Here is a 27,254-nt window from a genome sequence, read left to right as displayed (position 1 = left end):
GCAATATTTATTGACAACATTGTCCAGTTTACAGGCACATGCCACTATAGTCACTAGTCTGACAGCAGGACACGTCAAGGGAAAACAAGCTGGTGTACCAGTAGCAGGACTAGTTTACATGATGACACTGACTCTGCATGGCTGCAGGATCTCATAATCCGAGGCTACCGACTGGACAACCCCCGTCCCAACGAGCGCTGGCCCACCTGGATCACAACAATCGTCAAAAGTCTATCATTTTACACCTGTTTCTATGTGCCACATCGCGTTTGTTGAGTCATGTAGTTGTCTTTGCTACAGTTGACAGACTTTTATGTATCACGTCTGATATTCTGTTGTCTTTTTTAGTTATTTTTTATTTAGAATTCAATTTACAAAAATTCAGTCATCACAGTCCGTAAACCTAAAACTATGCATTTATAAGTGCAAATAATATAACATCAAAGTATGAAAGTAATCATTTAAACAGAAACATATAAAAAGATACATAAGATAAGTAAAGAAGTGAAAGACTTGCAAACTTCATTAATGATAATGACAGCAGGAGTTCTTAAATCATTTTGAGTAGATATCAGTTATTAAAATACCTTTCTTATTTGTTACAAATTTAAGAGAGTCAAAGTATATGTCCGTTTCAATTTGGAATAAAACATGGTGTTAATTTGGAACATTTTGCTTTGTTAATATACCTCACCAAGTAAAATAAAGAGATTTACAATATTACATGAATTCCTATCTTTTACATTCAAAATATGTAACAGAATTTTTTTTTCCTTCAAGTGTAATTGTATGTTTTATTAGATACCACATCATTTTCAAAACTTTTTCCAGAAAGTAATACATATGAGATATGAGATAACAGGTTTGTAGGATATACCCTATATTATGCAATATTTTCAAATGTAATTCCCTAACTTTGTTCGTGATACAATATCTAAAAGGAACAAGCCACGCTCTTTAAATTTAGAAAGCATTTTCTGATATGCTTATTTACATTTGCTGCTCATAATATCAATACCATTTATAGAGTAAAATTAAAACCAGGAACTTCATTTTTATGTGTGTATATATAACTTTTCATTAATTATAATATGCCATTAGATATAGATTTGAAAACTGAGTTATATTCTTTGAACTTCTGTTGTCTTTTGTAACATTAGCAACGAAACCCTAGACTGTATATTATTAAATCTATGAACGAAACGTATGTTCCATCACCAAAGATCGTGATTGACTTTGAACCAAAACAGGACAGCAGAGACCAGAGAGGCTGGAGCTCAGCGAGCTAGCATTAGATAGAAAAACGTATTAACTAGCTAGCTAGCTAACGTTAGCACATTATAGATTATACTTTTATCATCTAACCAGAGCCATATACTCTGCATCTAACGTTACGTTATATTTGTGAGTATTGCTTTAAATAACAGTTATAGTCTACGTATGAACGTCATCCTTGTTTAATAATTTAACCCTTGTGTTGTCTTCCCGTCAACCTTGAAAAAAAAGCTTTTTCCAACGTTTTAAATTGTTAAATTTTTCTTCAGCGCTTATTTCTACGTCCCATATTTTCTGATATAAAACAAAAATTGAAAACGGGTCAATTTGACCCGAAGTCAACACAAGGGTTAAATTAGCCAAGTAACGTTAGCTATGTTTTCAGCTGTTAAAACAACCAACTCTAGCTAGCTAGCTAGCTACGTGTTTTCTGTAGCTAGCATTAGCTAGCTAGCTAATGTGACTTTGTTTTCTTTTTAGACTGCGAGAAGATGAAAGCTCGCACCAGAGCCTGTTGCAGCGCTTTCCGGAAGAATACGTTAGCAGCGAACATCCTTTTCGCTGTTATCATGGGTAAGTGCAGTCTTGTATGAAGTACAATGAAAGCAATACTTGAGTAAAAGTACAAATAGCTAGCTATCTTACAAAAAAAGACTTTGGTAGCTAGAAGTTAAAGTCTCCTTTTAGCTAGAATAATATTTGAGTCTTAAAGTATCTGATATTTACTGTACTTAAGTATCAAAAGTAATTTTTGTGATATCGAATGTATTTAACTATTAGAAGTAAAAGTTAAAAAAAAAAAAAAACTTGATTATGAACTTTATGGCCAAAGGTGTGTAACGTTATCTTCATCACCACCGTGTTCACCGCTGTCGTCGGGGTTTTCATCGGCTGTTACCATGGCGGCAGAGCCTGCACCAGGCGCTTCCATTATGCCAGAGCCTTTCTCTGTCACTCTGCATTATGCTTCCTCTTCTTCTTTAGTTTTGACCTATGGTTTTGGCCTATGCTTTTTTCTTTTCGCCGCTTAGCAACAAACAGGCATTACGTCACCAACTGGAATGAGGATGATAAGGAGGATAGGAGGAGCGTGCATTAACTTCAAGGAGCAATGATTCCCAAACTTGCTTTTTTCCAATGTAACACATTTTTTCTGATCTTATTTTGTAGTAACAAAGATGCTTAGGGGAAATGTAGTGGAGTTAAAAAAATATACATTTTATTTAGGAAATGTAGTGGAGTAAAAGTAAAAGTTTCCGGAAATATAATTAACGAAGTAAAGTACAGATATGTGAAAATTCTACTTAAGTACAGTAACAAAGTATTTGTACTTTGTTACATTACAAGACTGGGTAAGTGATGTAAGCTACTGTAATGGTGGACAGCACTATGTGTTGCCGAGTTTTGCATCACTGCAATAAAGTTGCATTCACTCGGACAGCAACAATTATTTCTGCCAAATCAAATGCATGTCCCGAAAATTGCATCCATCTCACAGGCGGCAATGAAATGCTACTACTGAGTCTAATCAAACATTGATGATTCTAAACGTTCTAAAATTATACACTTCAGATCATTTGTCATCGTAGAAGAACATGACAAAGACGTTTATATAGTTTTTAAACAGTATTTTACGGTATTTTGCCTTAAAATGATTATTTTATCTTGTGGATGCAACTCTCGGCAGAAATGCAGAACTTGGCACAACAACGATACCTAACGTTAAATACTGTATCTATCTAATGCATTTGCTCTAACAGAGACACCACAATATGACCCAACACTTAAATGGTTTAGATTTGGTTTTGAAGATCACGTGCATCCCATAGTCAACCATTCCTACTACAGATACGAAACTTTGCACATATGACGCAAGCCTGTAAAATCATTTCATGCGACAATTTTGTTCTAGCTTTTGAATTATGAGGATTTTATTGCGTGTGCTAAGACACCGTAGTGCTGGTCATGTGTATTGTTCATCCGGATAAATGTGCCCATTGGACGGCATTGATTGGGAACCTTTATATAAATGTGTGTATGTGTATGTGCAGACTGGATATGGTTGAGAACAGCATTATACAGAACAAATGTGAGGAAGTTTTTCTTTGTGTGTTTGTTTTTTACATTGTGACATTTGTGTATCTATCTTGTGGTCTGACATAGAGTATTGTAATGTGAGTGTGTTTGGATACAGAGGACATAAATCCAATACAAAATAGGCCTATAAAACAAAAAACAAAAACAACTAAATCTGAATTATGATTTATTATTGTATTGGGTTGTATTTAGTTTGACATTTAGTTTAGTTTTGTCATAATGTTATATTATTGTTGTTGTGTTATTTGTGCAACTACAAGGGCACTAAACTTGGGTTGCTTACCTTCTGTTAGCCTACATTTCTATTCGCAGCGATTTGAAACCCTTTTTCTGTGTTGAAGTTCTAATTGTTACTGTCTCACAGGCATTGTTTTGGGCGTGATTCTGAAGCTAAACGTCACATTGTCACATCTTGACATGGAGTACATCAGTTTCCCAGGAGAAATACTCGTGCGGATGTTTCATATGGTTACCATTCCTCTGATTGTATCAAATGTGATACAAGGTAAGCCAAAGGTGTATTTCTCACGCTGTCAGCAGTTCAAAAGTCATAATACTAATAATTTACATAGCTGACATTGATTTCTTACAATTTAGACAGTTATATGTTTTAAGAAATGACCCTCACAGAGATATAAGATAACCCACCTAAGCTGACTGTGTTGCCCTAACTTTCCCTGACATTACAATGATGTAACGCTCATTAATGATTTTATTGATGCTCTAACCCTCAGCTTATGTTTTTATTTTTTTAAATAGGAGTTTGTAGACAGGGTGTTTGCATCTCCAGAAAAATCACCCTACGTACAGCAGTATACTTCATCTCAACCACTCTTCTGTCTATTACTATAGGTAAGAGAAATACAATACATAGAATATACACTCAGTTGATAGTTTATTAGGTACACTGAGCTCAAACTAATGAAGTAAATCCTACCTTCATGAAGGTTATGAGGTTCAGTTTTTGTTGAAACTATTTTTAAGAGGCGTTGCTTTAACTGTATGATCATTTTAAATGATGTAGTTTGTGTTGATGGCAAAATAATAGAAATGCCTTACGAAACTGAACATTATAAACTTAATGAATGTAGGGTTTGTTGTAGGACTGTTGTATTAGAATTTGTACTGCAATTAGTTAAAGTGTGACCGGAAGAATCTTTTTATACTCTAAGTATCAATCATATCATTTACATTTTCTATATTAAAGCAGCAGTACACTAGCCTGACATGGGAACTCACCATTGGCAGGGCTCAATCCGAGGGGCGGGATAAACGGTTGTCTTTCAAATTCCCTCTGCACGCAATAGGATACTACAACCAACCAGAGCAATGCTAGTTGATAGATTAAACTTTTGCCGTATCCGGTCGGCAAAACTCCGAACACATCTTCCTTTTTTAAGAATGCCTTCAGTACCGTTCTTTTGTCAAAGAAAAGCTTAACTCCAAATCTTCCAGAGTCATGGCTGTCCTAATGTTAAGCCCGCCCACCGACTCTATACACGATGTGATTGGCCTGACCAGAATTTGGTTTTTCCAGCTCGCAAGCCAACGGAGAGTTGGTTAAGTTGCTGCCGCTAGGGTGCGTCTAGAATTCTAGGCTAGCAGTACACCCAAATTACAAAAGAAGTATTTTCCCCCTTATCCCTAGTGTAGTCTCGCATTGCGAGACCTGTCTCCATAGCGCTGGGAAGGAAAGGTCTTGCTCCTCCACACATACATTCTGGGATAGGAGAAAAAACACTCTGGGTTGTTTGCATTTCTTTAAGCCAATCACAATCGTCTTGGCTGGCGCCAAGCTCTGACGCAGTGACAATGGCTCTGCAAAATAGTCTTGAGAAGGAACTTGTTTTGGTAGGACATTTGCAGCCAATTCACACAATACAGTAACGTGAGCTATCAGTGTATGGCCCCGTGGAATGGTACTTCTTCCACAGCAATCCTGCCACAACTGGTCCCAAAATGTCCCATTTAGATAGTAAATGCCGTAAACATTCTTTGTAAATCTTTACTATTATTCCCTGAAAAGCAAGCCTGCCTAGTTGCACGATCCAAATTTTCTTCAAAACTTAACTTTTCAGTGTGTAGCTTGCTAGCTCAAAGTTGTGAGCAAAGTTGTTGTTTTCACGAAACAAATTGAGTTTTCCGAGGCGAGGGACTTCCGGCAGAACATCCGACGGTTGCTGTTGTGTTTTTGCTTCCTGTGTTAACCCCTGGATTATGTACTGTAGGATTAACACTGATACTGTTGGTCAAGCCTGGGGTCCCTCGCAGTGGTCGTGTGACAGATGATGATGATGATCAACATGCCTTCTCCGAAGTCGATGCCTTGTTGGATCTAATAAGGTGAGAAGAAACTTTTGTTTCTTTGCATTTCTTTTCAGATTTGTCAACATTTACAAGCTGAATGAATAGTTTTATTCATCCGTTTTATGACGGTAGATGTGTGTGTGTTTTTTCTTTACTCTTTATAGAAACATGGTGCCAAAAAATCTGGTTCAGGCTACTTTTCAACAGGTATGTTTTATCACTCGGGTATGGGATATACGGCCCATGAAGGAGCCCATGAAGTGTAATTTATGATGTGATGTTTTTCTAATCTTTAGTACAAGACTCAGAAGGTGGTGCATCCAATTGATGAATTCAATGAAACCTCTGGCCAGGAAGTGGTAAACACCTTTCCCAATCGTGTCACTATAAAAATGTCTTTTTTTAAGTTTACATTGATCATTGTCGATAGCTGAAGTTACCATCAGACCATTCTCACTCCAGTTTCACACAACCAGTTTCTCATCTTGTTTCAGACAAGGAAAGCAGTGCGTCTGGTGGGTAAACATGTTGAGGGACTCAACGCTCTGGGCCTTATTGTCTGCTCTGTTATTTTTGGACTGGCCCTCAGGTCATTGGGAGAAGAAGGGCAACTCTTTGTGGACGTCAATTCCGCAGTTCACGATGCCGTTAAACATTTGGTTCACATTATAATTGGGTAAGGTGCAACAGCACGCATGTTCTGGAAGAAAACCTCTGCAAATTCAATACAATATTCAAATGTCAAATATAATATGCAATGTATACTACCGTATTGGTCCGAATATAAGACATTTTTTCCCCCCGTTAATACGTATGAAAACGTGGTTTTGTCTGTCTTATATTTGGAGATCCAGACTTTTTTATGTTAATACACCCACAACAACAGATGTCGCCAACAACAAGAAACGAGTAAAATGCGTGATGCCCCCCTAACTGAAGCGAGTCACCGTCCCTCACAGCTAGCTAGTGCCAGGGCCTGAAACATGGAGAGACACAACGATCGTCTCGAACAAAGTCTCAGCTGGACATAAGCCAGCTGGACATAAACCAGCTGATGGTCACTCTGTGACTCAGCTGTTCAAGTTGCAGAGGCTGGTTTTAGAATGTAACCTGTTTCAACAGCCAATAGAGAAGTCAGCTGGTAAAGTCAGCTATAAATTATAGAAATGAAATGGACCATAATCCATTTGTTTTAATGTTACAAACAGCTAGTGGAAATGGAAGAGTTTTAGACGGAGCCTCAACGGCCACCCAAAAGCACGGTAACGTTATGTGGTCAAGCCGGATAGAGAGAGACAGCGCCCAGTGGCATTAGAACAAAGCAGGGAATCAGAGAAATAAAACATGTTTTCGACGATTATTCACTAGACGTAATTGTAGTAAACATGTCACTATCACTAACGTTATCCACATTCATATCTAGTTGGACAAATGATATATCCAGCTACAAAAAAGCCTAAAAGTTGGAAGTTAGAACGGAAGTACAACGAGGCGTTGTCATGGAGATGATACCCCGTCTAAAAATGCAAACAACCTGAGAAAATCTTACCATGGTCCTCAAAGCGGCTGCTTCCAAGAGATTGACATTTCTGTTTGGCTGCTTTAAAGTGCTCATGTTATGCTATTTGGCTTTTTCCCTTTCCTTTATTGTGTCATATATCTTTTTTGTGCACGTTATAGGTTTACAAAGTGAAAAAGCCCAAAGTCCACCCCAAAGGGACTTACCATCTCCAACAGAAAACACTGCTCACAAACTGCTCCAAACAGCTCTATTGTAGTCCAGCCTTTACTTCAGAGACAAACGTGCGTCACTTTGTAACACACGTTATAATGCTCGCCTTGTTGCTAGCCTGGCACGCCCTCATACTCTGCTTCTGACTGGCTAGTAGTCCTTACCTAGCTACTGAGCATGTGCAACTCCCAACAAAGATGGAATAGAAGTGTGAAGCCTCACTCTGTAGCTAAAACAGAGAGCTCAACACACAGGGTGAAAAGAGGAGCTGCAGCAGTGTGTAGTACAACAAAAATATGGTGTTTTTTTTTTAAATTAAACCATGTAAACCTATTCTGATATAATCTCTAAATACAATTATGAACCTGAAAATGAGCACTTTAAAAGTTTAATTTCCCCATGAGGGATTAAAAAAAGTTATTCTTCTTTCCATTAAAGGGGTGATAGAATGCAAAACCGATTTTACCTTGTCATAGTTGAATAACGACAGTTCGGTGGGTAAATAGGACAGACATAGAAGCTCAAAATTCCGTTGACACCCCTTTACTATGAAAATCTCATATTTTGAAACTGCCGCTGAAAATGGGTGAATCTCAACAAAGCTAGAAGTTGACGTCAACATCCAAGGACCTGTACCTTTGTCACGCCCATGGGTGTATTAAGAGAACAGTCACGCCCCAACATTTACATAGGCTACACAACTGACCTGAGATCAGGTAGTCTTCTGAATTTAGGTCCTGCAGATCTCTGCTATTCCATTACAAAATTCACTTCTGAAACTTTTTAATGCGAGAAATCAACTATGTAAAGCTCAAATATGGGCTGTTTTATGAAAACTGATGGCTAATTGCAAATTTTGTCCGACCGTGTGTCGGAGTTCAGCTGCCGGTGCTGCCTGGGTTGCTACATCGCCGTCTTGCCTGTCTTCCTTCACAGACCCTGGCCTGCTGTGAGCTCGATTGAGCTCCTTCACGGCCAGCAGCCCGCGGTGCTCAATACCCGTGCAAACTCACCCTTTCTGGGTGACTGGACTACCAAACGCCGCTGCCCTGACAGAGCTCCAGGGCCTGCATCTCGCCTCTTCCTGCTAAATTGTAAAAGTGTAAAAGTACTGGTTTCAAAACTAAAAAGTAATGTATGGGGGAAAAAATGCCATTAAGGACAAAACCCCACCTCCACAAAAAAACATTTTTCTAAAGGCCATAATGACTATAATGTTATATTAAAATCATACCTGCAAACTCAGAAGGGCTGAAAAGGGTGACACATCGCTTCTCTTCCTTCACTCTCTCTCTCTCTCCTCTCTCTCTCTCTCTCTCTCTCTCAAGGAGCACCTTGTTCAATTGTATTTGACTGTTCAAAAATATAAAACAATAAAAAGTTGATCTAAAAAACAGGGCCACAGGGTCAAAATTAAATGATGTATTAAAAATGTAATAACAATAACTTATAATAATAACCTATTTCAGGATGCGTCTATCTTTTTCACACAACGGCAGCTACAGTCTGGTGTTACAATCCTCTACAGTGAAATATAGACACGCTTTTACACTAATTTTTTTTTACCTAATAAGGTACCGAAGTCCGCGTTGCTATTCGGTCCAGTAGATAACGGTCATTAAGGCACCGGAGCCGTATTAGCACCGGGTCTGTGCAGGTGCGATGGATTGCGTACAAACCAATAGGGTGTCAAAATGGTACAGTACAGGCCAAAAGTTTGGACACACCTTCTCATTCAATGCGTTTCCTTTATTTTCATGACTATTTACATTGTAGATTCTCACTGAAGGCATCAAAACTATGAATGAACACGTGGAATTATGTACTTAACAAAAAAGTGTGAAATAACTGAAAACGTCTTATATTCTAGTTTCTTCAAAGTAGCCACCCTTTTCTCTGATTAATGCTTTGCACACTCATGGCATTCTCTTGATGAGCTTCAAGAGGTAGTCACCTGAAATGGTTCCCAGAGATGCTTAGCGCTTGTTGGGCCTTTTGCCTTTACTCTGCGGTCCAGCTCACCCCAAACCATCTTAATTGGGTTCAGGTCCGGTGACTGTGTAGGCCACGTCATCTGGCGCAGCACTCCATCACGCTCCTTCTTGGTCAAATAGCCCTTACACAGCCTGAAGGTGTGTTTGGGGTCATTGTCCTGTTGAAAAATAAATGATGGTCCAACTAAACGCAAACCGGATGGGATGGCATGTCGCTGCAGGATGCTGTGGTAGCCATGCTGGTTCAGTATGCCTTCAATTTTGAATAAATCTCCAACAGTGTCACCAGCAAAGCACCCTCACACCGTCACACCTCCTCCTCCATGCTTCACGGTGGGAACCAGGCATGTAGAATCCATCCGTTCACCTTTTCTGCGTCGCACAAAGATACGGCGGTTAGAACCAAAGATCGCAAATTTTGACTCATCAGACCAAAGCACAGATTTCCACTGGTCTAATATCCATTCCTTGTGTTTCTTGGCCCAAACAAATCTCTTCTGCTTGTTGCCTCTCCTTAGCAGTGGTTTCCTAGCAGCTACTTGACCATGAAGGCCTGATTCGCGCAGTCTCCTCTTAACAGTTGTTCTAGAGATGTGTCTGCTGCTAGAACTCTGTGTGGCATTCATCTGGTCTCTAATCTGAGCTGCTGTTAACTTGCGATTTCTGAGGCTGGTGACTCGGATGAACTTATCCTCAGCAGCAGAGGTGACTCTTGGTCTTCCTTTCCTGGGGCGGTCCTCATGTGAGCCAGTTTCGTTGTAACGCTTGATGGTTTTTGCGACTGCACTTAGGGACACATTCAAAGTTTTCGCAATTTTCCGGACTGACTGACCTTCATTTGTTAAAGTAATGATGGCCACTCGTTTCTCTTTACTTAGCTGATTGGTTCTTGCCATAATATGAATTCTAACAGTTGTCCAATAGGGCTGTCAGCTGCGTATCAACCTGACTTCTGCACAACACAATTAATGGTCCCAACCCCATTAATAAGGGAAGAAATTCCACTAATTAACCCTGACAAGGCACACCTGTGAAGTGAAAACCATTTCAGGTGACTACCTCATGAAGCTCATTGAGAGAACAACAAGGGTTTGCAGCGCTATCAAAAAAGCAAAGGGTGGCTACTTTGAGGAATCTAAAATATAAGACATGTTTTCAGTTATTTCTCACCTTTTTGTTAAAGTGTAAAGTGCAGGTTAACCACCACAACCAATTAATATGTAAATAAATATGTATATATTTAAACTAACTAACTTAAATTTCTGTCTTAAAATGCGTTAAAATAACATTTATTGGGGTTTCTTCAAAGGTAGCATGTTTTTTACAGTAACTGGGTGTTGACGTCATAAGAGGGAGTAGCAACACATAGCAGGTACATAGCCAGGCCAACAACGGGACAATTTTATCCATTTTCGCCATCTTATTCATCACTAAATTCACTTCTGACAACGTTTTAGGCGAGAAATTAACTGTTTAGATTTCAAATATAGGCAGTCTTGCGAAAATCGTTGCTAAATTGACAATTTGCTTCAAAGTTTTCGGAGTTGAGAAGCTCCATAAAGTAACGCAACAACCAGCAGCGCCTGCCCCGGCCGCTGGCTCGTCGCTCGGACAGTCTCGCTCGGACACACCGCTGTAAACCGGAGGTCTCTCAGACCGCTCTCGTAAATAAGAGGCTTTTATTTCGCCGTTGACGGATCGTTTGTTTAAATATCACAACACATGTCCATCATAAGATGACATAACAGGAACCTGTGGTTAACTGTCTTTTCGGAGATAAACTCAACAAGCTCCTGACAACCTCGCTGGTCGGCCGTCTCTCACACACACACGGCCACACACACACAGCGCCACAGCGCAGCAGGCAGAGGAGAGAGTGGGTCACAGAGGCAGCAGTAAAATCAGCCCACTTCGTAGCCACAAACCTGACCCAGGCACAAATCAGCCGTTTGTCCTGGTGGACCCTCTGCCCTGTTTCTGATGTACTCATACATCCCGCACAAACACAATAGTTTACCATTTTTGCTAGCTAGCTAGGTCTCCAATATAACTGCTAGCCTACTAGCCGTTAGACTCTTGGAGTCCCTCTTATGACGTCACACCCCGCCTAGTGGAAGGGAGGGGTAGTGCTTAAAACCACTGTAAAAAGTACCAACTTTTCATATTATATTCAGCATTTTGTTATAAAAAGCCATACAAAACAATGGTGGGCGGCTCTAATCTTTATGTTTAATAAACACATTGCTTAACTTCATGAAAAATTTAACCTGCAATTTACACTTTAAGTACATAATTCCATATGTGTTCATTCATAGTTTTGATGCCTTCAGTGAGAATCTACAATGTAAATGGAAATAAAGGAAACGCATTGCATGAGAAGGTGTGTCCAAACTTTTGGCCTGTACTGTATATGTTTATACTTCTCATCCAACTACAATCAAATTCACTCTATCCGGATGGCGCAATTTATCTGGATAGGGTTTTTTTTGTGTGTTTTTTTGAACGATGACAAGCCGGAATATAAACAAGCCAAACTGAAATAGGAGTAACGAGGCTATTTTTAAAATGTAAGGAGTAGAAAGTACATATAATTGCGTGAAAATGTAAGGAGTAGAAGTACAAAGTCTGCTGTAAAATAATTACTCCAGTAAAGTATAGATACCCAAAATTTCTACTTAAGTAAGGTAACGAAGTATTTGTACTTTGTTACTTGACACCTCTGGTGTTGAGTTATTCAAACAAACGATTGGGGAAATAAACACCCTTTGTCCGAGAGTCTCATTGATAGAGCCTGTGGTGAGCTGGAGTCCATCAATGAGAGCTAGCTAGCCTCCTCCTAACGAGACCTCTTAAATTAAAAAAATGCATTAAATTGAAATCCGAAATCGGACAAGTGTTAGCTAAGCTTTGTAAGACCTTGGGGAACCTGTAATATACATGCCTTGACGAAATTCAAACTGTAAATATACTGTAGTTATGCCGAAAGTGTAGCTAGCTAGCCGCGATATTTTCCCATTGTATTGAATGGGACACATAGCTAGCTAGCTGCTCCTCCTAACAAGACCCCTGATGTTCACAAAAATGCCTTAAATTGACCAACCAATCAGCGCGCAGCTCATCTAAATATTCATGAGCATACCATATTTGGAAGAAAAGCTCTTGTTACAAATAGGGCCAAAACACAGGGATGCATAAGGGCCAATAAAATATCAACCAGGCCATTTTCAGCCCAACCAATGTTACATACCCCATTAGGAGACCATAAGGAACAGTGTGAAATACCCTATATAATCATTCTATCACCCCTTTAACAAGTCTCTGAAGTATTCCCATAATTTTGTTTTTTTCTCCAGCTTCTTGCCAATAGGATTGTTCTTCATGACTGCAGGCTATGTTATTGAGGTTTGGGACAAATACGAGACTGTCTTCGGCCTTTTAATGTTCATAGCTGTGGTTGTTGGCGGGTATGTTCTCTTTCATACTTTTAGCACTTTTGTATTATAAATAAATGGTATTTGCTGTTGTCAGTAATTTTGTTTGGTATGCTCAGTATCCAGTATTTTTTGCTCTTTCTAAGGCACATCTTCCACGGAGCAGTAGTCCTACCGCTGATCTATCTTGTGATTGTGAGACGGAACCCCTTTCTTATCATCAAGGGCATTTATCCTGCTTTAAAGGAGTCATTCCTTATCTCGCGCAGGTAAGAGAAGTAAAATTTTAACCTTTTGTATGAGCCTTCAACAATATAGTATCACAAGAGGATTTAGATTAATAGCTAGAGAATTTATAGATATTTAGGAACTAATAACAGGGTGCACTTTGTCTCCAAGCCATTCCTACGCGCAGACTTTACGATGTTGTGAAGATGTAATCATGATGGACAAAAGAATCACTCGCTTCATGCTGCCGATTGGGCATAGTATCAACATGGACGGAAGAACAGCCCTTTATGACGTGGCAGCAGCAGTTTTCATCGCCCAACTCAACAACATGCAACTGAGCTGGAGCCAGATAATTACCCTTGCGTAAGTCACAATCAAATAATTAATATTAAGAGCTGGGGATAAATCATATGCTATAAGTAACACACTAACTACTCTATATTAAAATTATGCATGGAACAATCATTCTAGTATGTTGTTCTTTCCATATTGTAAAAGAATGGTTTCAGTGGATCAGCCAGTTGATTACTGGCATACAGTAATGAGTCGTCAGTGTAGAGGAAGTAGCTGATCCAACTGATCGGTAGCTGGATAGTGCTGGTCTCGAGCTGCCATGACATGTTATTATTAGCGGTCCAAGCCCAAGTCTGCAAGAACCGGCGGTAGCAAAGCTACGCCATTCGCACAGCAGGGCTGTGGAACCCTATTGTTTTTTCTAAGGATTAATCTTCATCTTCATTTTTCTTTTTCTTCTCCGCCTAAAACTCCGACTGCAACATAAACTGTACATGGTGGGGGGTTGCCAATTTCAGGACTGGTTTGAAACTCCGCAAGGACCTTAGGCGCAACAATTGACCCACTTCCACCATTAGGTAGCGCTATAGCAGAAAAAACGCGTTTGGCCCTATAACTCCCACTCCGTACACTCAAAAACATCTACGCGTTCCCTGGATCCAACTGAATCACGTGATATAGGCCAAGCCCATTTTCACCTAGACTTTTATGCATGAAAAATCGTGATTTATCAAAAACCTACTTTTTTTATCTCCTCCTAGACCATGTTACAGATCTGCACAAAACTTGGATCATAGCATCTCAAGACCAACCTGACACTCCTGAGGCAAACTCTAGAGTGGGGTACTGAGAGGTCAAAGTGGGCGTGGCCTATGAAACCCAAGTCTAGATTCACCGCTTACATTAATATGAACAACTTTAAATTTACAGGGTAGATGGACAATGGGTCATGGACCACACCTACCAAAAATTACATATGTGGACCACTAGGTGGTGCTATAATGACTTTTTGCCTTTAACTCCCACATTACACATCACACATTAGAAAACTGTACAGTACAGGCCAAAAGTTTGGACACACCTTCTCATTCAATGCGTTTCCTTTATTTTCATGACTACTTACATTGTAGATTCTCACTGAAGGCATCAAAACTATGAATGAACACATGTGGAATGATGTACTTAACAAAAAAGTGTGAAATAACTGAAAACATGTCTTATATTCTAGTTTCTTCAAAATAGCCACCCTTTGCTCTGATTACTGCTTTGCACACTCTTGGCATTCTCTTGATGAGCTTCAAGAGGTAGTCACCTGAAATGGTTTTCCAACAGTCTTTAAGGAGTTCCCAGAGATGCTTAGCACTTGTTGGCCCTTTTGCCTTCACTCTGCGCTCCAGCTCACCCCAAACCATCTTGATTGGGTTCAGGTCCGGTGACTGTGGAGGCCAGGTCATCTGGCGCAGCACTCCATCACTCTCCTTCTTGGTCAAATAGCCCTTACACAGCCTTAAGGTGTTTTTGGGGTCATTGTCCTGTTGAAAAATAAATGATGGTCCAACTAAACGCAAACCGGATGGGATGGCATGTCGCTGCAGGATGCTGTGGTAGCCATGCTGGTTCAATATGCCTTCAATTTTGAATAAATCCCCAACAGTGTCACCAGCAAAGCACCCCCACTCCTCCTCCATGCTTCACGGTGGGAACCAGGCATGTAGAATCCATCCGTTCACCTTTTCTGCGTCGCACAAAGACACGGTGGTTGGAACCAGAGATCTCAGGCATCATTTCAGGCATTATTAGTGGGGTCATTTACGAGATACAAACGTGGGTCCATTAGCCCCGCGCTAAGCTATTCAGCGGCTAACGCTACTCTACGCTAACTCGCCCAATGTTAGACCCAGGTGAAAAAAGCTTCTGGGGGGGTGTTTGGCTCGAGGTCATGGTGCAAAGGACCCTAGGGTAAATTATTCCGAACCATCACTTTAAGGGCAGCATTTCCGCTACAACATAGGCCTACTGCCCGACAAACTTCTTCAACTCTCCCCCACTTACTGGTTTTGCACCGATGTCCAGCTTTTGTTGTTTGGGTGGTGGGGGACCTCCTTCTCTCTGCTTCGCACCACCTGCTGGGACTTGCTCTGTAAGTTTGACTGCAGTGCTGCGACTCCAAATGTTTCTTCAAATTTGACGTAGTCTTTTCATAGCTAGATAGCACTTTGTCGCCACCAGCACAGAGTGTACAACGAACCTTAATATTGCCGTCTTTAGCTGACACAAACTCAATATAGTGACTGTATTTCCAGCTAGAAAGCGCACATCTCTCTCCACCCTCCATTGTTGTTTACGTTTGTGTCGCTGCGTGGTACACGTGACCTGTCCACATGCTGAAAACGTGACCTGTCCTCATGCTGAAAACGTGACTTGTCGCATACGTGACTTCACTCCCCGAGACGCGAGAGAAGAAAGCAAAAATATATATTTTTACTAAGGAAAATGACAAAAATAGTAACGCACAGTGACTTGGATAAGTAACTTTAATCTGATTACTGGTTTGGAAATAGTAACGCGTTAGATTACTCATTACTGAAAAAAGTGGTCAGATTAGAGTAACGCGTTACAAGTAACGCGTTACGTGGCATCACTGAATGTGAGTTACCTTTGTGTATAAGTCCGTAGATCCCTCACTGCACTCACAACACAGACTTGTTGCTCTGTTGGTGTTGTAGGACTGTGGTTCCTTTGTAGGAACACTAAATTATTGTGTTTAACACAAAGTCTTTGGGCATTTTCACACCTGCCTTGTTTATTTCGGTTGAACTGATCCCTGGAGTTTTACCCCCTTGGTTTAGTTCGTTTGGGCAGGTGTGGACACAGCAATTGCACTCTGATGCGGACCAAAACAACCGGACCAAGACCTGTGGGGCTACAAACGAACTCTGATACACTTTTTGTTTGTTTGTGGTGAGAACGCGATCAGACCCAACTAACAGGTGTACTCTGCAAGTTTAACATAAGCGGCTCCTGTAGTCAGGTCTACTTTGCAATCTGCGATGCTGCAGAGTATGCAAACTGTAGCAGCTTGCTATTACTGGTCTTTCGTGGTCAAACCAGCCACCGCTAAAGTTGGAGACAGTCACACAGGCAGTGCAGAGCGGAGTCTCGGCGAGCAGAGCAGATGTAGTAACGCTGCTCGTGAAGCAATGTCTGGAAAATGATTTCAATGAAATGAGCTGGTTTTACCATTGAGATATGAGAGAGAAATATGCACCTGGACCTTCTTCCTGTATTAAATTTCTTGCTCCCGCTTATTAGGTTATTATAGTTTTTCATTTTTCATTAGTTTTTATTTTTATTTTGTTTTGACTTTTTGTTTTCAAATTCAGTTTAGTTTGAATTAGTTTTTAAAGCGGGTTTGCTAGTTCAGTTTTTTATTTTTTGAAAATGCTTAGTTTTAGTTTAGTTTTTATTAGTTTGTCTTTTTTGTAATATGGGTTATTTGTCAGAAAAAGTATTGTGTAATAATAACTCAACAAAAACATCATACAATTTTAGAAATATGTATTCAACAATAACACCAGTACATACAATGTACATATGATAAGCATAAATATGTAAACAGTCTAAACAAGATGCTGCAGTAAGTGCAAAATGTGTTAGTAACGTGTTCCAGGAAAAATAACTAAATAGCCAACAGACTAAAGAAGACAGACATGAACAGGTGTTTTGAACTTTGGTTTGAGTAAAGTGGCGAACTCTTTGAAGTCAATCGACTCACACAGTTGTGTAGCTAGACATCCCAGTGTCAATACACATATTAACCCACGCTTCCTCACGCTTTTAGCGTTCATGCGTATTTACTAACCAGCAGCTATCGGGTCGCCAGTTAAAGCCCGCCTGTAGTGTTCTCTGTCCTGCGGTTGTCTCCGTAATGCAGCCTGGCCCTGTACCCATACATCCATGCCCTGTACCCATACATCCATCCCCTGTACCCATACATCCATGCCCTGTACCCATACATCCTTGCCCTGTACCCATACATCCATGCCCTGTATCCATACATCCATGCCCTGTACCCATACATCCATGCCCTGTACCCATACATCCATGCCCTGTACCCATACATCCATGCCCTGTACCCATACATCCATGCCCTGTACCCATACATCCATGCCCTGTACCCATACATCCATGCCCTGTACCCATACATCCATGCCCTGTACCCATACATCCATGCCCTGTACCCATACATCCATGCCCTGTACCCATACATCCATGCCCTGTACCCATACATCCATGCCCTGTACCCATACATCCATGCCCTGTATCCATACATCCATGCCCTGTACCCATACATCCATGCCCTGTACCCATACATCCATGCCCTGTACCCATACATCCATGCCCTGTACCCATACATCCATGCCCTGTATCCATACATCCATGCCCTGTACCCATACATCCATGCTGGTAACGTTACCGGGGTTAGCTTCTGTTTCAAGAAAAGGGGGGTTTGTGTTTTCCTTTACCTTGTTAAGGTAAGCTAGGTTAGCCTCCTTGTACACGTAGGGCTGGGCAATATGGCCTAAAAATAAAATCCCTGATTTAAAAAAAAAAAATCCGATTTAAGATTTAAATCGATTTGTTTCTCCCTCTACTTAAAATCAATCTGCAGATGAAAAAGAAATTGTTCAAAACAAGTTTTATTTTGTTTTGACTCATACACACACGCACACACACACACATGGGGCTTGTATACCATTATGATCATTCATGCCAGTTTTGTGGAAATATAAATTGGTTTGGAGGTTGTTGTTTTTTTTTGGAGGGGGGGGGGGCTATATATTCAACAACAAAACGGATGCGTGAGATAAAGCTATTTTCACACATACAGGTGGTAATTCACTTCTCGTTCCTCGCTAAAAGTTCAAATCATTTTAACGTTATAGCGCAACCTTTCCCCTATTTTCACCTGTTGCTGAGTAACGTACGTTAACATCCCGTGGTCTCTTGAATGTAGCATACCTGTAGCAAGCTCCTTCGTAGCGATAAAAACAAACGTCGAAGCGGAGCTCCGTGATACACAGCGGCGATTGCAAGTTGTTTAAGCCGCTACAGACCTCCGTCACAGCTCGGTTGTATCAGCAGCATTTAGTAGATGTGTTGAGCCGCAAAATAATTCCACAACACCGCCTCTGGTGCCCCGCATGGTGCTCCTTCAGGTCAGCTGTAGCTGGTGGTTCAGTTACCGAGAATAGGTGACTCTCAGCCAGGGACAGTGCACCGCGAGCGGCCAGTCATTTCGGCGGAGATTACGGATAAGTAAGTAATAAAACGACTGGTTAAGAAAATAATTAATGTTAGTCCCTGTCGCTGCCATGTTGTTTGTGTATCTCTATGGCAAACGCGCAGGGGGAGGGATGAGCCTGTTCGGAGCTACGGGAGCCCAGAGGGGAGCGTCGGCGGATGTTAAGGAGAAAATCGATTTTTCATTTAAACAAATCCACGTTGACTACACATTCGAGTTAATCGATAAAATCGATTTATCGCCCAGCCCTATGTACACGTTTCTCAAATGCACTTTCAAATTCGTGGGCTTTTTCCCTTTAATAAATTGTCCACTTATTTTACCACCTTCCACTGCGAGGCACTTGCTTTCATCTGACACAGTGATATTCAAATAGGACTCTGTCGCTTTCTTCTGACTTTCGGTACCGCTATGATGCCCGGCGAGGGGCATGGACTATGTTGTGTTCAATTTGACATGGAATGTCAGAATTTCTGGGTTCCCAGTCGGAAACTATATGTCTATGGCATAGACTGTATAAAAGAGGTCTATGGAAATGTCAACTCTGAAAGATATAACGTTATTTGCTCTGTGAAAGACATTGACAAAGACGAAAACTAAGGACATTTACTTGATCATTTTATTTTATTTTAGTTAGTTTTGCAAACCGACATTACAGTTTTAGTTAGTTATCGTTTTTTTGTAATGCCTCATTTTTGTTTTTATTTCAGTTAACGACAATGGGCCTCATTCACCAATATCTTCCTAAGTTTTCTCTTAAATATGTTCTTAAGAAAGTTTCTAAGAGAAGTCTACGTCGGATTCATGACGTGTTCTTAAACAGCAGAATTGTTCACACCGCAGCGCGTGCCAGTTGTTCCTAATTAGCATAAGATAACGCCCCGCAAATTCCCATATAAGGACATGACACTTCCTGTGCACCTCCTGGGAGACTGGTTTTCGGAGATTGTCGGAGCGACGGTGGAGGAAGTACTGAATCTCAGTACTTAAATAAAAGTACAAATAACCAGAGACATATTTACTTTAGTAAAAGTAGAAGGTGTCCACTACCACTGGCTTTTAAAAAAAGTTTCTATCCTAACCAGCATAAAACGGAAATGTGTTGTTAGAATCGGAATGCAGTTGGTTTTATTCATGGATGTATTTTATTTTCTTTAACCATGCAAGTAAGCAAATAAAGTGTGTGAAGCAGCGCAGATGGGGAGATGTGAAGAGGTCCAGCCAAATAAATAAGATATGAACGCGTCTTACACAGCCTGGCGGAGGAGTAAACAACGCTGTGGAGAGAAATAGATGGGAACTATGATTTAAAAACGGGAATAATAATAAACAAACATTTTCACCTTTACCGGAGGCTGTATTACCGAGGGTCAGCGGCGCTGTGCCCGGGCTCTGGAGCACCGGAGCCGGCTTGGATCGGCGGTGCCCCATATACACAGTATCTACGGCAACCAAACTTTACTGGTGAGACAAACGTGTGACGGTCAGGAAGACGTTTTGGCAGGGGGGGAACTGATCAGAAAATGTAACGGAACATTGTAGAAATGTAGTGGAGTGGAAAGTATAGATAATTGCTGCAAAATGTAACAAAGTAAAAGTCAAAAGTAGGCTATGCACTATTGAGTCTACTTAAGTAAAGTACAGATACGTGAAAAATGTACTTAAGTACAGTTACGAAGAATTTGTACTTTGTTACATTCATTACATACATGCGATCAATCACCAAATAACGCAGGATTTAATCAGTTAATCACTGCTAATGTAAATTGCAGTGTTAGTGTTTTTTTGCATAATATGATTTCTTTTTCAACAAATTATCAGAAATACATTACAGTACAATACTATCATTGTAAACGACTGTAGAATTAAATAAAATGCAGTAACCAATCATTTGGAGCAAAATGTCATCACTCAAATGTGCGTAAGAGTGCTTTTCAGTGTTTGTAGATTTTGTTCTTAGCTAAGAACAAATCCAAGTTAAGAAAACATTAGTGAATGCCAGATTCTTCGTAAAAACTTCGTAAGAAGGGTTTAAGAACACATTTCTTCATAAGAACGGTTGGTGAATGAGGCCCAATGTTTTTTCCCTCCTAGTTTTCGTTATTTCGTTCATTTTTGTTAACGATTATAACCTTGCCCCAGACACATCTGACCAATAAGCAGCGCAAAAACTGCCCTCATAGTTTGTAGTTATTTATTTTGGTTCACTTGGAACTTTTCGGTTGGAAAAGAAACTGACCCAAGTGGAAAACGCTCCAAGTTTATAAACTCATCTACTAATTCGGACCAAAGCAAACTAACTATAGGTGTGAAAACACTCTTGGAAACTCTGGCTCAATATAAAACGATAATGTGGGACTGTTTGAAAAATAAATCTGGGGAAGAAGGTTGTAAATAAACACACAAACATTGAGGAAGATGACACAGGACAATCTTTACAAGTATGTGATAGACAGCATGAAAAAAGTATACATTATGGGTTCTTTAAGAGCTGGTGAATTACTTCTTGAACAGTCCACTCTGGTGATCACTGACTCTGTGTTTCCTCTGCAGTGCGACAGTATCAGTGTCCAGTGTTGGAGAAGCAGGGATCCCAGCCACAGGAACAGCCACCACCATCTTCATTTTGACAGTCATTGGGATTCCTGTGAAGGAAGTGTCTCTTTTGGTGGTTTTAGAATGGCTGCTGTAAGTTTGGCAGGGATTACTACACCTGATCGAAAAGCACAGTGTGAAGACGCACATATCCCCTACTCTGTGGTCTGTGTCTTTCAGAGATCGCGGCAACACTGTTGTCATCGTCCTGGGAGACTGCATTGGCGTGGCGATTGTTGAACATTTGTCAAGAAAGGAACTGGAAGAAATGGACTCATGGCAGGACATGGGAAGGTGAAACAGACACATGAACAAGGCACGTTGTTTATAGTAGCAGATTGTCAGAGTATGTGAGTGGAATGAAGCAGCAGACGTTTCTGCTCCTTGCTCACAGCTGCCTTCAATCATTTACGTAATATTTTACATCCATAAATAAATCCAATGATTTACATCCATATGTCATTTAGGGATTCTTGGATGGGAGAGTTTGACGCTAATAGTGCGGAGCCCCCAGTTCCCCGGACACCTTTCTAAAAGGCATCATCTGGAACAACAAGGAATTTAAGTCAAGACATGTCTAATAACCTTATTGGATCACGGCAATGCAGTCAATAAAAACATTCATATTAATCAAAGATATCCTCAACAATATTACGTTAAAGGTCCTATGACATGCTGCTTTTTGGATGCTTCTATATAGGCCTTAGTGGTCCCCTAATACTGTATCTGAAGTCTCTTTTATATAGACCTTAGTGGTCCCCTAATACTGTATCTGAAGTCTCTTTTATATAGACCTTAGTGGTCCCCTAATACTGTATCTGAAGTCTCTTTCCCGAAATTCAGCCTTGGTTCAGAATTACAGCCACTAGAGCCAGTCCCACAATGAGCTTTCCTTAGGATGTGCCATTTCTGTGTCTGTAGCTTTAAATGCTGTTGAGGAGGAGAGAGGGGGGGCAAGGTGGAGGGTGGGGGTGTGGCCTTGACCAACTGCCACTTTGCTCGTTTGAAAGCCATGATGTCTCTTTCTCGTGGGCGGGCCAAATTCTGTGAGCGGGCAAATCAGAGAAAGGCGAGGTAACCTTTCTCCTTATGACCTCATAAGGAGAAGATTCCAGATCGGCCCATCTGAGCTTTCATTTTCTCAAAGGCAGAGCAGGATACCCAGGGCTCGGTTTACACCTATCGCCATTTCTAGCCACTGGGGGACCATAGGCAGGCTGGGGGAATGCATATTAATGTTAAAAAACTCATAAAGTGAATTTCTCATGCCATGGGACCTTTAATGCCATCTTACATCAATTATAATAATTACATCAAATAGACCAACTCCCTCCTCCAAGGCAATATGTCTGGTGTCTCTCAAATGATGCCCAGTTTGTCTGGCAAACTCCTAAGACTACAAAGAGACAGTGTTTAAGTTACATCATTTATCTTGACAAAAACATTGTTTTATACTGAGTAGCACAACACTTGAGAAAGTCACTCTCAAACATAAATAAGTTCATCAACAAATGTCTCAATACAAATTCATGTCAATAAGGAACTATTTAGAAATGAAAAACATGAAAATGTAAATCCCTTTCAGCATCTCATTGACCACCCAAACATTTGTGTCTATCTGGTCACAGTGTTCTCTTAAAGGAACACGCCGACTTATTGGGAATTTAGCTTATTCACCGTAACCCCCAGAGTAAGACAAGTCGATACATACCCTTCTCATCTCCGTGTGTGCTGTAAAGCTGTCTGACGGCTCCAGCGGCATCAGCCCATAACAGAACAGGCAGGTGAATGGTTCCAGTAGAGTCACAGCGTGTACAAAGACAACGTAACATGAGACACAGCCGTCTTCTAACCGTAAACAAACCGGGAACTATATTCTCAGGCGGAAGAATATAGTACTTGGGCGGAGTGATATGCTCGCAGCAAGCCTGTCTGAGAATATAGTTCCCGGTTTGTTTACGGATAGAAGGCTGTGTCTCATGTTACATTGTTTTTTGTACACGCTGTGACTCTACAAATCACAACATGTAAACAGGAACATGTTGGCGTTATTTTGTCACTTATTCGCAGCAGTAGGCTAGTTGGAACCAGTTACTGGCAGGATCTGTGCTAGGCTAAGCTAATGCTGGAGCCGTCAGGCAGCGTTACAGCACGCACGGAGATGAGAAGGGTATGTATCGACTTGTCTTACTCTGGGGGTTACGGTGAATAAGCTAAATTCCCAATAAGTCGGAGTGTTCCATTAACATTTTATGTCGTATCACATCTAATATTTGCACAACACACATACACAAAAACATTTTGGCATGGTCATCATCAGGTAAACATTGAAAGTATTCTTCCATTGAGATCACAGACTGCAAGCCGCCTAAAAGCAACACCAAAGATTCTTTTTGTACATTAAAATAATGTTTTCCAAAATCGTTTCAGTGGTTCATCAACTCGTAACAGGGTGAACGGCACTTCTGCATTCGCTTTGCTGCCCTCTATCGGCTATAACCGCACTATGCAAGTTTGCCAGATGGGGTAGCGCAGCTGTAATTTGAATGAGACAGCGGTAATGGACAATTCCGCTTCCAACCTGTAGGGGGACCGAAGAGGAAAAGTGCTTTGGTGTTGCTTTAAACATAGCAAATTCATATGCACTTTTAAACAACCTACCACTGTGACTGTTTAAGGACATGACCATCTCTGGCACATGGGGTAGGTTACTGTCCTCTGCAGTCCCACTGTCATCTCATTTATGTTCCATTATATTCCATTATATTATGTCCCCATTCCCGAGGCTCAGGTGAAGGAAAAGGACAGCCGATGATTTTACAATCGGCCTTCATCTCTTGGTCATTGAAGAAGATGGAGTGTTATTCGATTTTAAGTAGCACACTGCTTCACCATACACACAGCCCTCTGATGCAATGTAGACAGTCTTGTAGGATGCGGAGGATGTGTTTGTGCATCAATGGGTTGGTGATTTTGGTCACAGTTGCAGTTAAAGGAATATTTTACTGTTATTTTTTGGACTTCCAGTCTTTGCTCAACGTTCACGTAACTAGATTACCAGCCGGTCAAAGTGGGCCAGTGCGGGGCCCCAGGAAACAGTTCTACCAGCTCTCTGTAAGTTCAAAATTACATGTATAGTTCTAACAAGTGGAGATTTAACACATCACTGAATTAAACAGTTTGCCCCACACAAACTAGTTCTTATTACACTATTTACACCCAGTAACTGCAAGGTGTAACTGAACCAAGTGACAAAGCTAACGTTAGCTTGCTAATATATGACCCTCTCATCTGACCTGACACTTGATAAAATGCTTGCTCATAATGATACAAATTGGGAACATTTTAAATTACATTTTACAAAATTACAAAATTACACATAATTTATATAAATAATTATTAATATTACAAAATATGCCAATAAGGTTCTACTAAATAACAAAATGACGTTGGATAGGTTGATATTAGCAAAATGGGACATTTCCCAATAGCATGCATTCTCCTAACTTTGAAACGCACTAATTCTACATGTATGCATAATTCTGCAGTGACTTCCTGTTTACATCGTCGTTGCTTTTGATTGGACAGGGCTACAAATGTTTCCTGGCAACTGTTTTACTCTACTGAGTTTTAGGCTATGTTTAGACAGAAACGATCTGAAGAGAAAACGCAAAAGTGACACTGCATTCTCACTTTTTATTCCGCGTTTAGAAGAGAGTTGTGGGGGGAAATCTGCGTGCATATGGTGACGCAAAAGTGTGTGAAATTGGATGTCGTATGCACACCAGGCGGCTAGGTGGTAGTGTGAAGCACTGCCACACAACACCACCAAGTCCGCCCGCCTGCGTAGAACCTTCCTTCTACTTCTCTCCCTAGTAGCATGAAGCCAACAACAAAAGCAGACAATTTTGTCTGGACAGACGAGGAGGTGGAGTTATTGCTCCAGACGATGCACACACATGGCACACGGTACATACACACATGGCACACACACCCTCGCACAGTGTGTTTTTACCCTTTAGACGGGAACACAACGGTGGAGCGTTTTTAAGATTTCCACTCTGGAGGGTGGTTTCACTTTTTTGCGTTTTCTAAACGAAAGGCACATCTGATAAAATATTGTGTCGTTTTCACCCGCGAGCGTATTTGTGTAAATAGGGCCATAGCATCGGTCCAAGTCTTTACTAGCTAAGACATTGCTCAAGATTTAAATGTGACCTATTATATGCTGTTTTCAGATTCATACTTGTATTTTGTGATTCTACTAGAACATGTTTACATGCTTTAATGTTAAAAAACACTTTATTTGTCTCATACTGCCCATGGCTGCTGCACCTGTATTAACCCACAGTATACACACAACCAGCACATACGGGTACTTCGCTAAAACTCAAGGCCGTGTCCCCTTTTGGGGGACAGAAGGTCCCATAGAAGTCAATGGAATTTGACGTGTGTTTGGATCATAATTTTGACAAATGTGTGTGGATTATTTTCTTGTTAAACAGATGGTTTGTTTTATACACATGTCTAATGTTTATTGTATGACCTTGCCCGAACCTGAGCATTCACGATACCTTAATAAACTAAGGTTGATTGATTGTCTTCCTCTGTATCAGTCGATCAATGACCCAACACGGTGGCCGCATACTGCTAAATGTAGAAATACATATCTGATTAAATCACTGTTGTTAGGCTGAGTGTCATCTGTAATTAATCAACCTGTTATTAATAACCAACTGTTCGATCTATAAGCTGAGATTTAGTTGGAGACGACAGTCTGATGCTGCTAAACTGTTAGCAGCTTCCCACTAAAGCTAACGTTAGCTATCCATCAGTAGTAACTGTCACCAGCGTCATTTACCACACTGACTGACAATATTCACGTTTCTTATGAGCCTCGTATATCAGTGTGAAAGTCTCAATTAACCCGCTACACCACAGCTGTTTCTCTCCTCATGTGACAGCGCGATTCTTCCCTCTCATAGGGAGCCTCGGCGGTACCGGTCTGGTCTATAGCCTGAAGCCAAAGCCCATCTATCAGGATCTATTTTAGGACATGGCAAGAGGACAAATCAAAGACGGGGGTGTTTACATGTATTGTTGGTGCAACAAACTACTCAGCAAACTTTCGGCATAGTTATTCATTCAAAACGGTTTGTTTAAAGTAAAAGTTTGGAGCGATTAAATTTCCTCTGTTGTTACACTGCTCTCGTCTATGGGGAACGCAGGATTGTTTTCCCCTAAAAGTGGGCGTGACTCTGTTCAGAGACATTCTATGACGTTGCGCCGGTTGTGCGTATGAGGCGCTCTGTTGGAGCGACTGTCTCTTTAAGCCCCCCCCTCTGGCAAAAGCCCAGTCTGCTCTGATTGGTCAGCGCATTTCTGCATTGCCGAATATCCCTAGCTCAGTCCGTAGGGCAACATGGCATCATGACTTTGCGTAACCAAACACACCACTTTGATTTCCCTCTCTATTAGACCACCAAGTACTGCTGACCCGACAGAGCACCACAACCGGCAGCTCGCGGTGCTCTGTACCCAGCGCACCAGTCACCTATTCTGGGGTAACTAGACCACCATACCGCTCAACTGACGGAGCACCATGACCGGCAGCTTGCAAGGCTCTGTACCCAACGCACAGTCACCTATTCTGTGGTAACTGAACCACCAACTAAACGACTTTGTTGCCTTGTTGATGCTAGAGGTCAGAGGAGAATGGACTGACTGATTCCAGCTGATAGAAAATCACCTTTGACACAAATAACCACTCGTTACAGCCGAGGTATGCAGCAAAGCATTTGTGAAGCCACAACACGAACAACCTTGAGGCAGATGGGCTACACCAGCAGAAGACCCCACCGGGTACCACTCATCTCCACTAAAAATAGGAAAATGAGGCTACAATTTGCACAAGCTCACCAAAATTGGACAGTTGAAGACTGGAAAAATGTTGCCTGGTCTGATGAGTCTCGATTTCTGTTGAGACATTCAGA

General features: G+C 41.0%; 1 protein-coding gene across 2 annotated transcripts; it reads left to right on the top strand.

The window, feature by feature from the left end:
* The first annotated feature begins 1,245 nt into the window (after positions 1-1,245).
* Positions 1,246-26,944, top strand: LOC120568755 (excitatory amino acid transporter 3-like). 2 transcript variants are annotated; one of them, XM_039816481.1, is made up of 14 exons: positions 1,246-1,404; positions 1,756-1,848; positions 3,737-3,877; positions 4,132-4,224; positions 5,601-5,715; positions 5,844-5,886; positions 5,976-6,038; positions 6,174-6,355; positions 12,759-12,869; positions 12,983-13,105; positions 13,236-13,430; positions 21,220-21,354; positions 21,442-21,555; positions 26,740-26,944. In XM_039816481.1, exons 2-14 carry the CDS (start codon positions 1,767-1,769, stop codon positions 26,831-26,833), a joined length of 1,491 nt encoding a protein of 496 aa, XP_039672415.1. In that variant the 5' UTR covers positions 1,246-1,404; positions 1,756-1,766; the 3' UTR covers positions 26,834-26,944. The 2 variants fall into 2 exon arrangements, with proteins under 2 accessions (XP_039672415.1, XP_039672491.1); XM_039816557.1 differs by lacking the exon at positions 26,740-26,944 and adding an exon at positions 21,729-21,968 and having other exon boundaries at positions 21,442-21,577.
* Positions 26,945-27,254: the final 310 nt, after the last annotated feature.

Source organism: Perca fluviatilis, chromosome 1 (assembly GCF_010015445.1).
Source record: "Perca fluviatilis chromosome 1, GENO_Pfluv_1.0, whole genome shotgun sequence".
Taxonomy (NCBI): domain Eukaryota; kingdom Metazoa; phylum Chordata; class Actinopteri; order Perciformes; family Percidae; genus Perca; species Perca fluviatilis.
The sequence above is the reverse complement of the archived record's forward strand: the minus strand, read 5'-3'. Positions and strand labels throughout refer to the sequence as shown.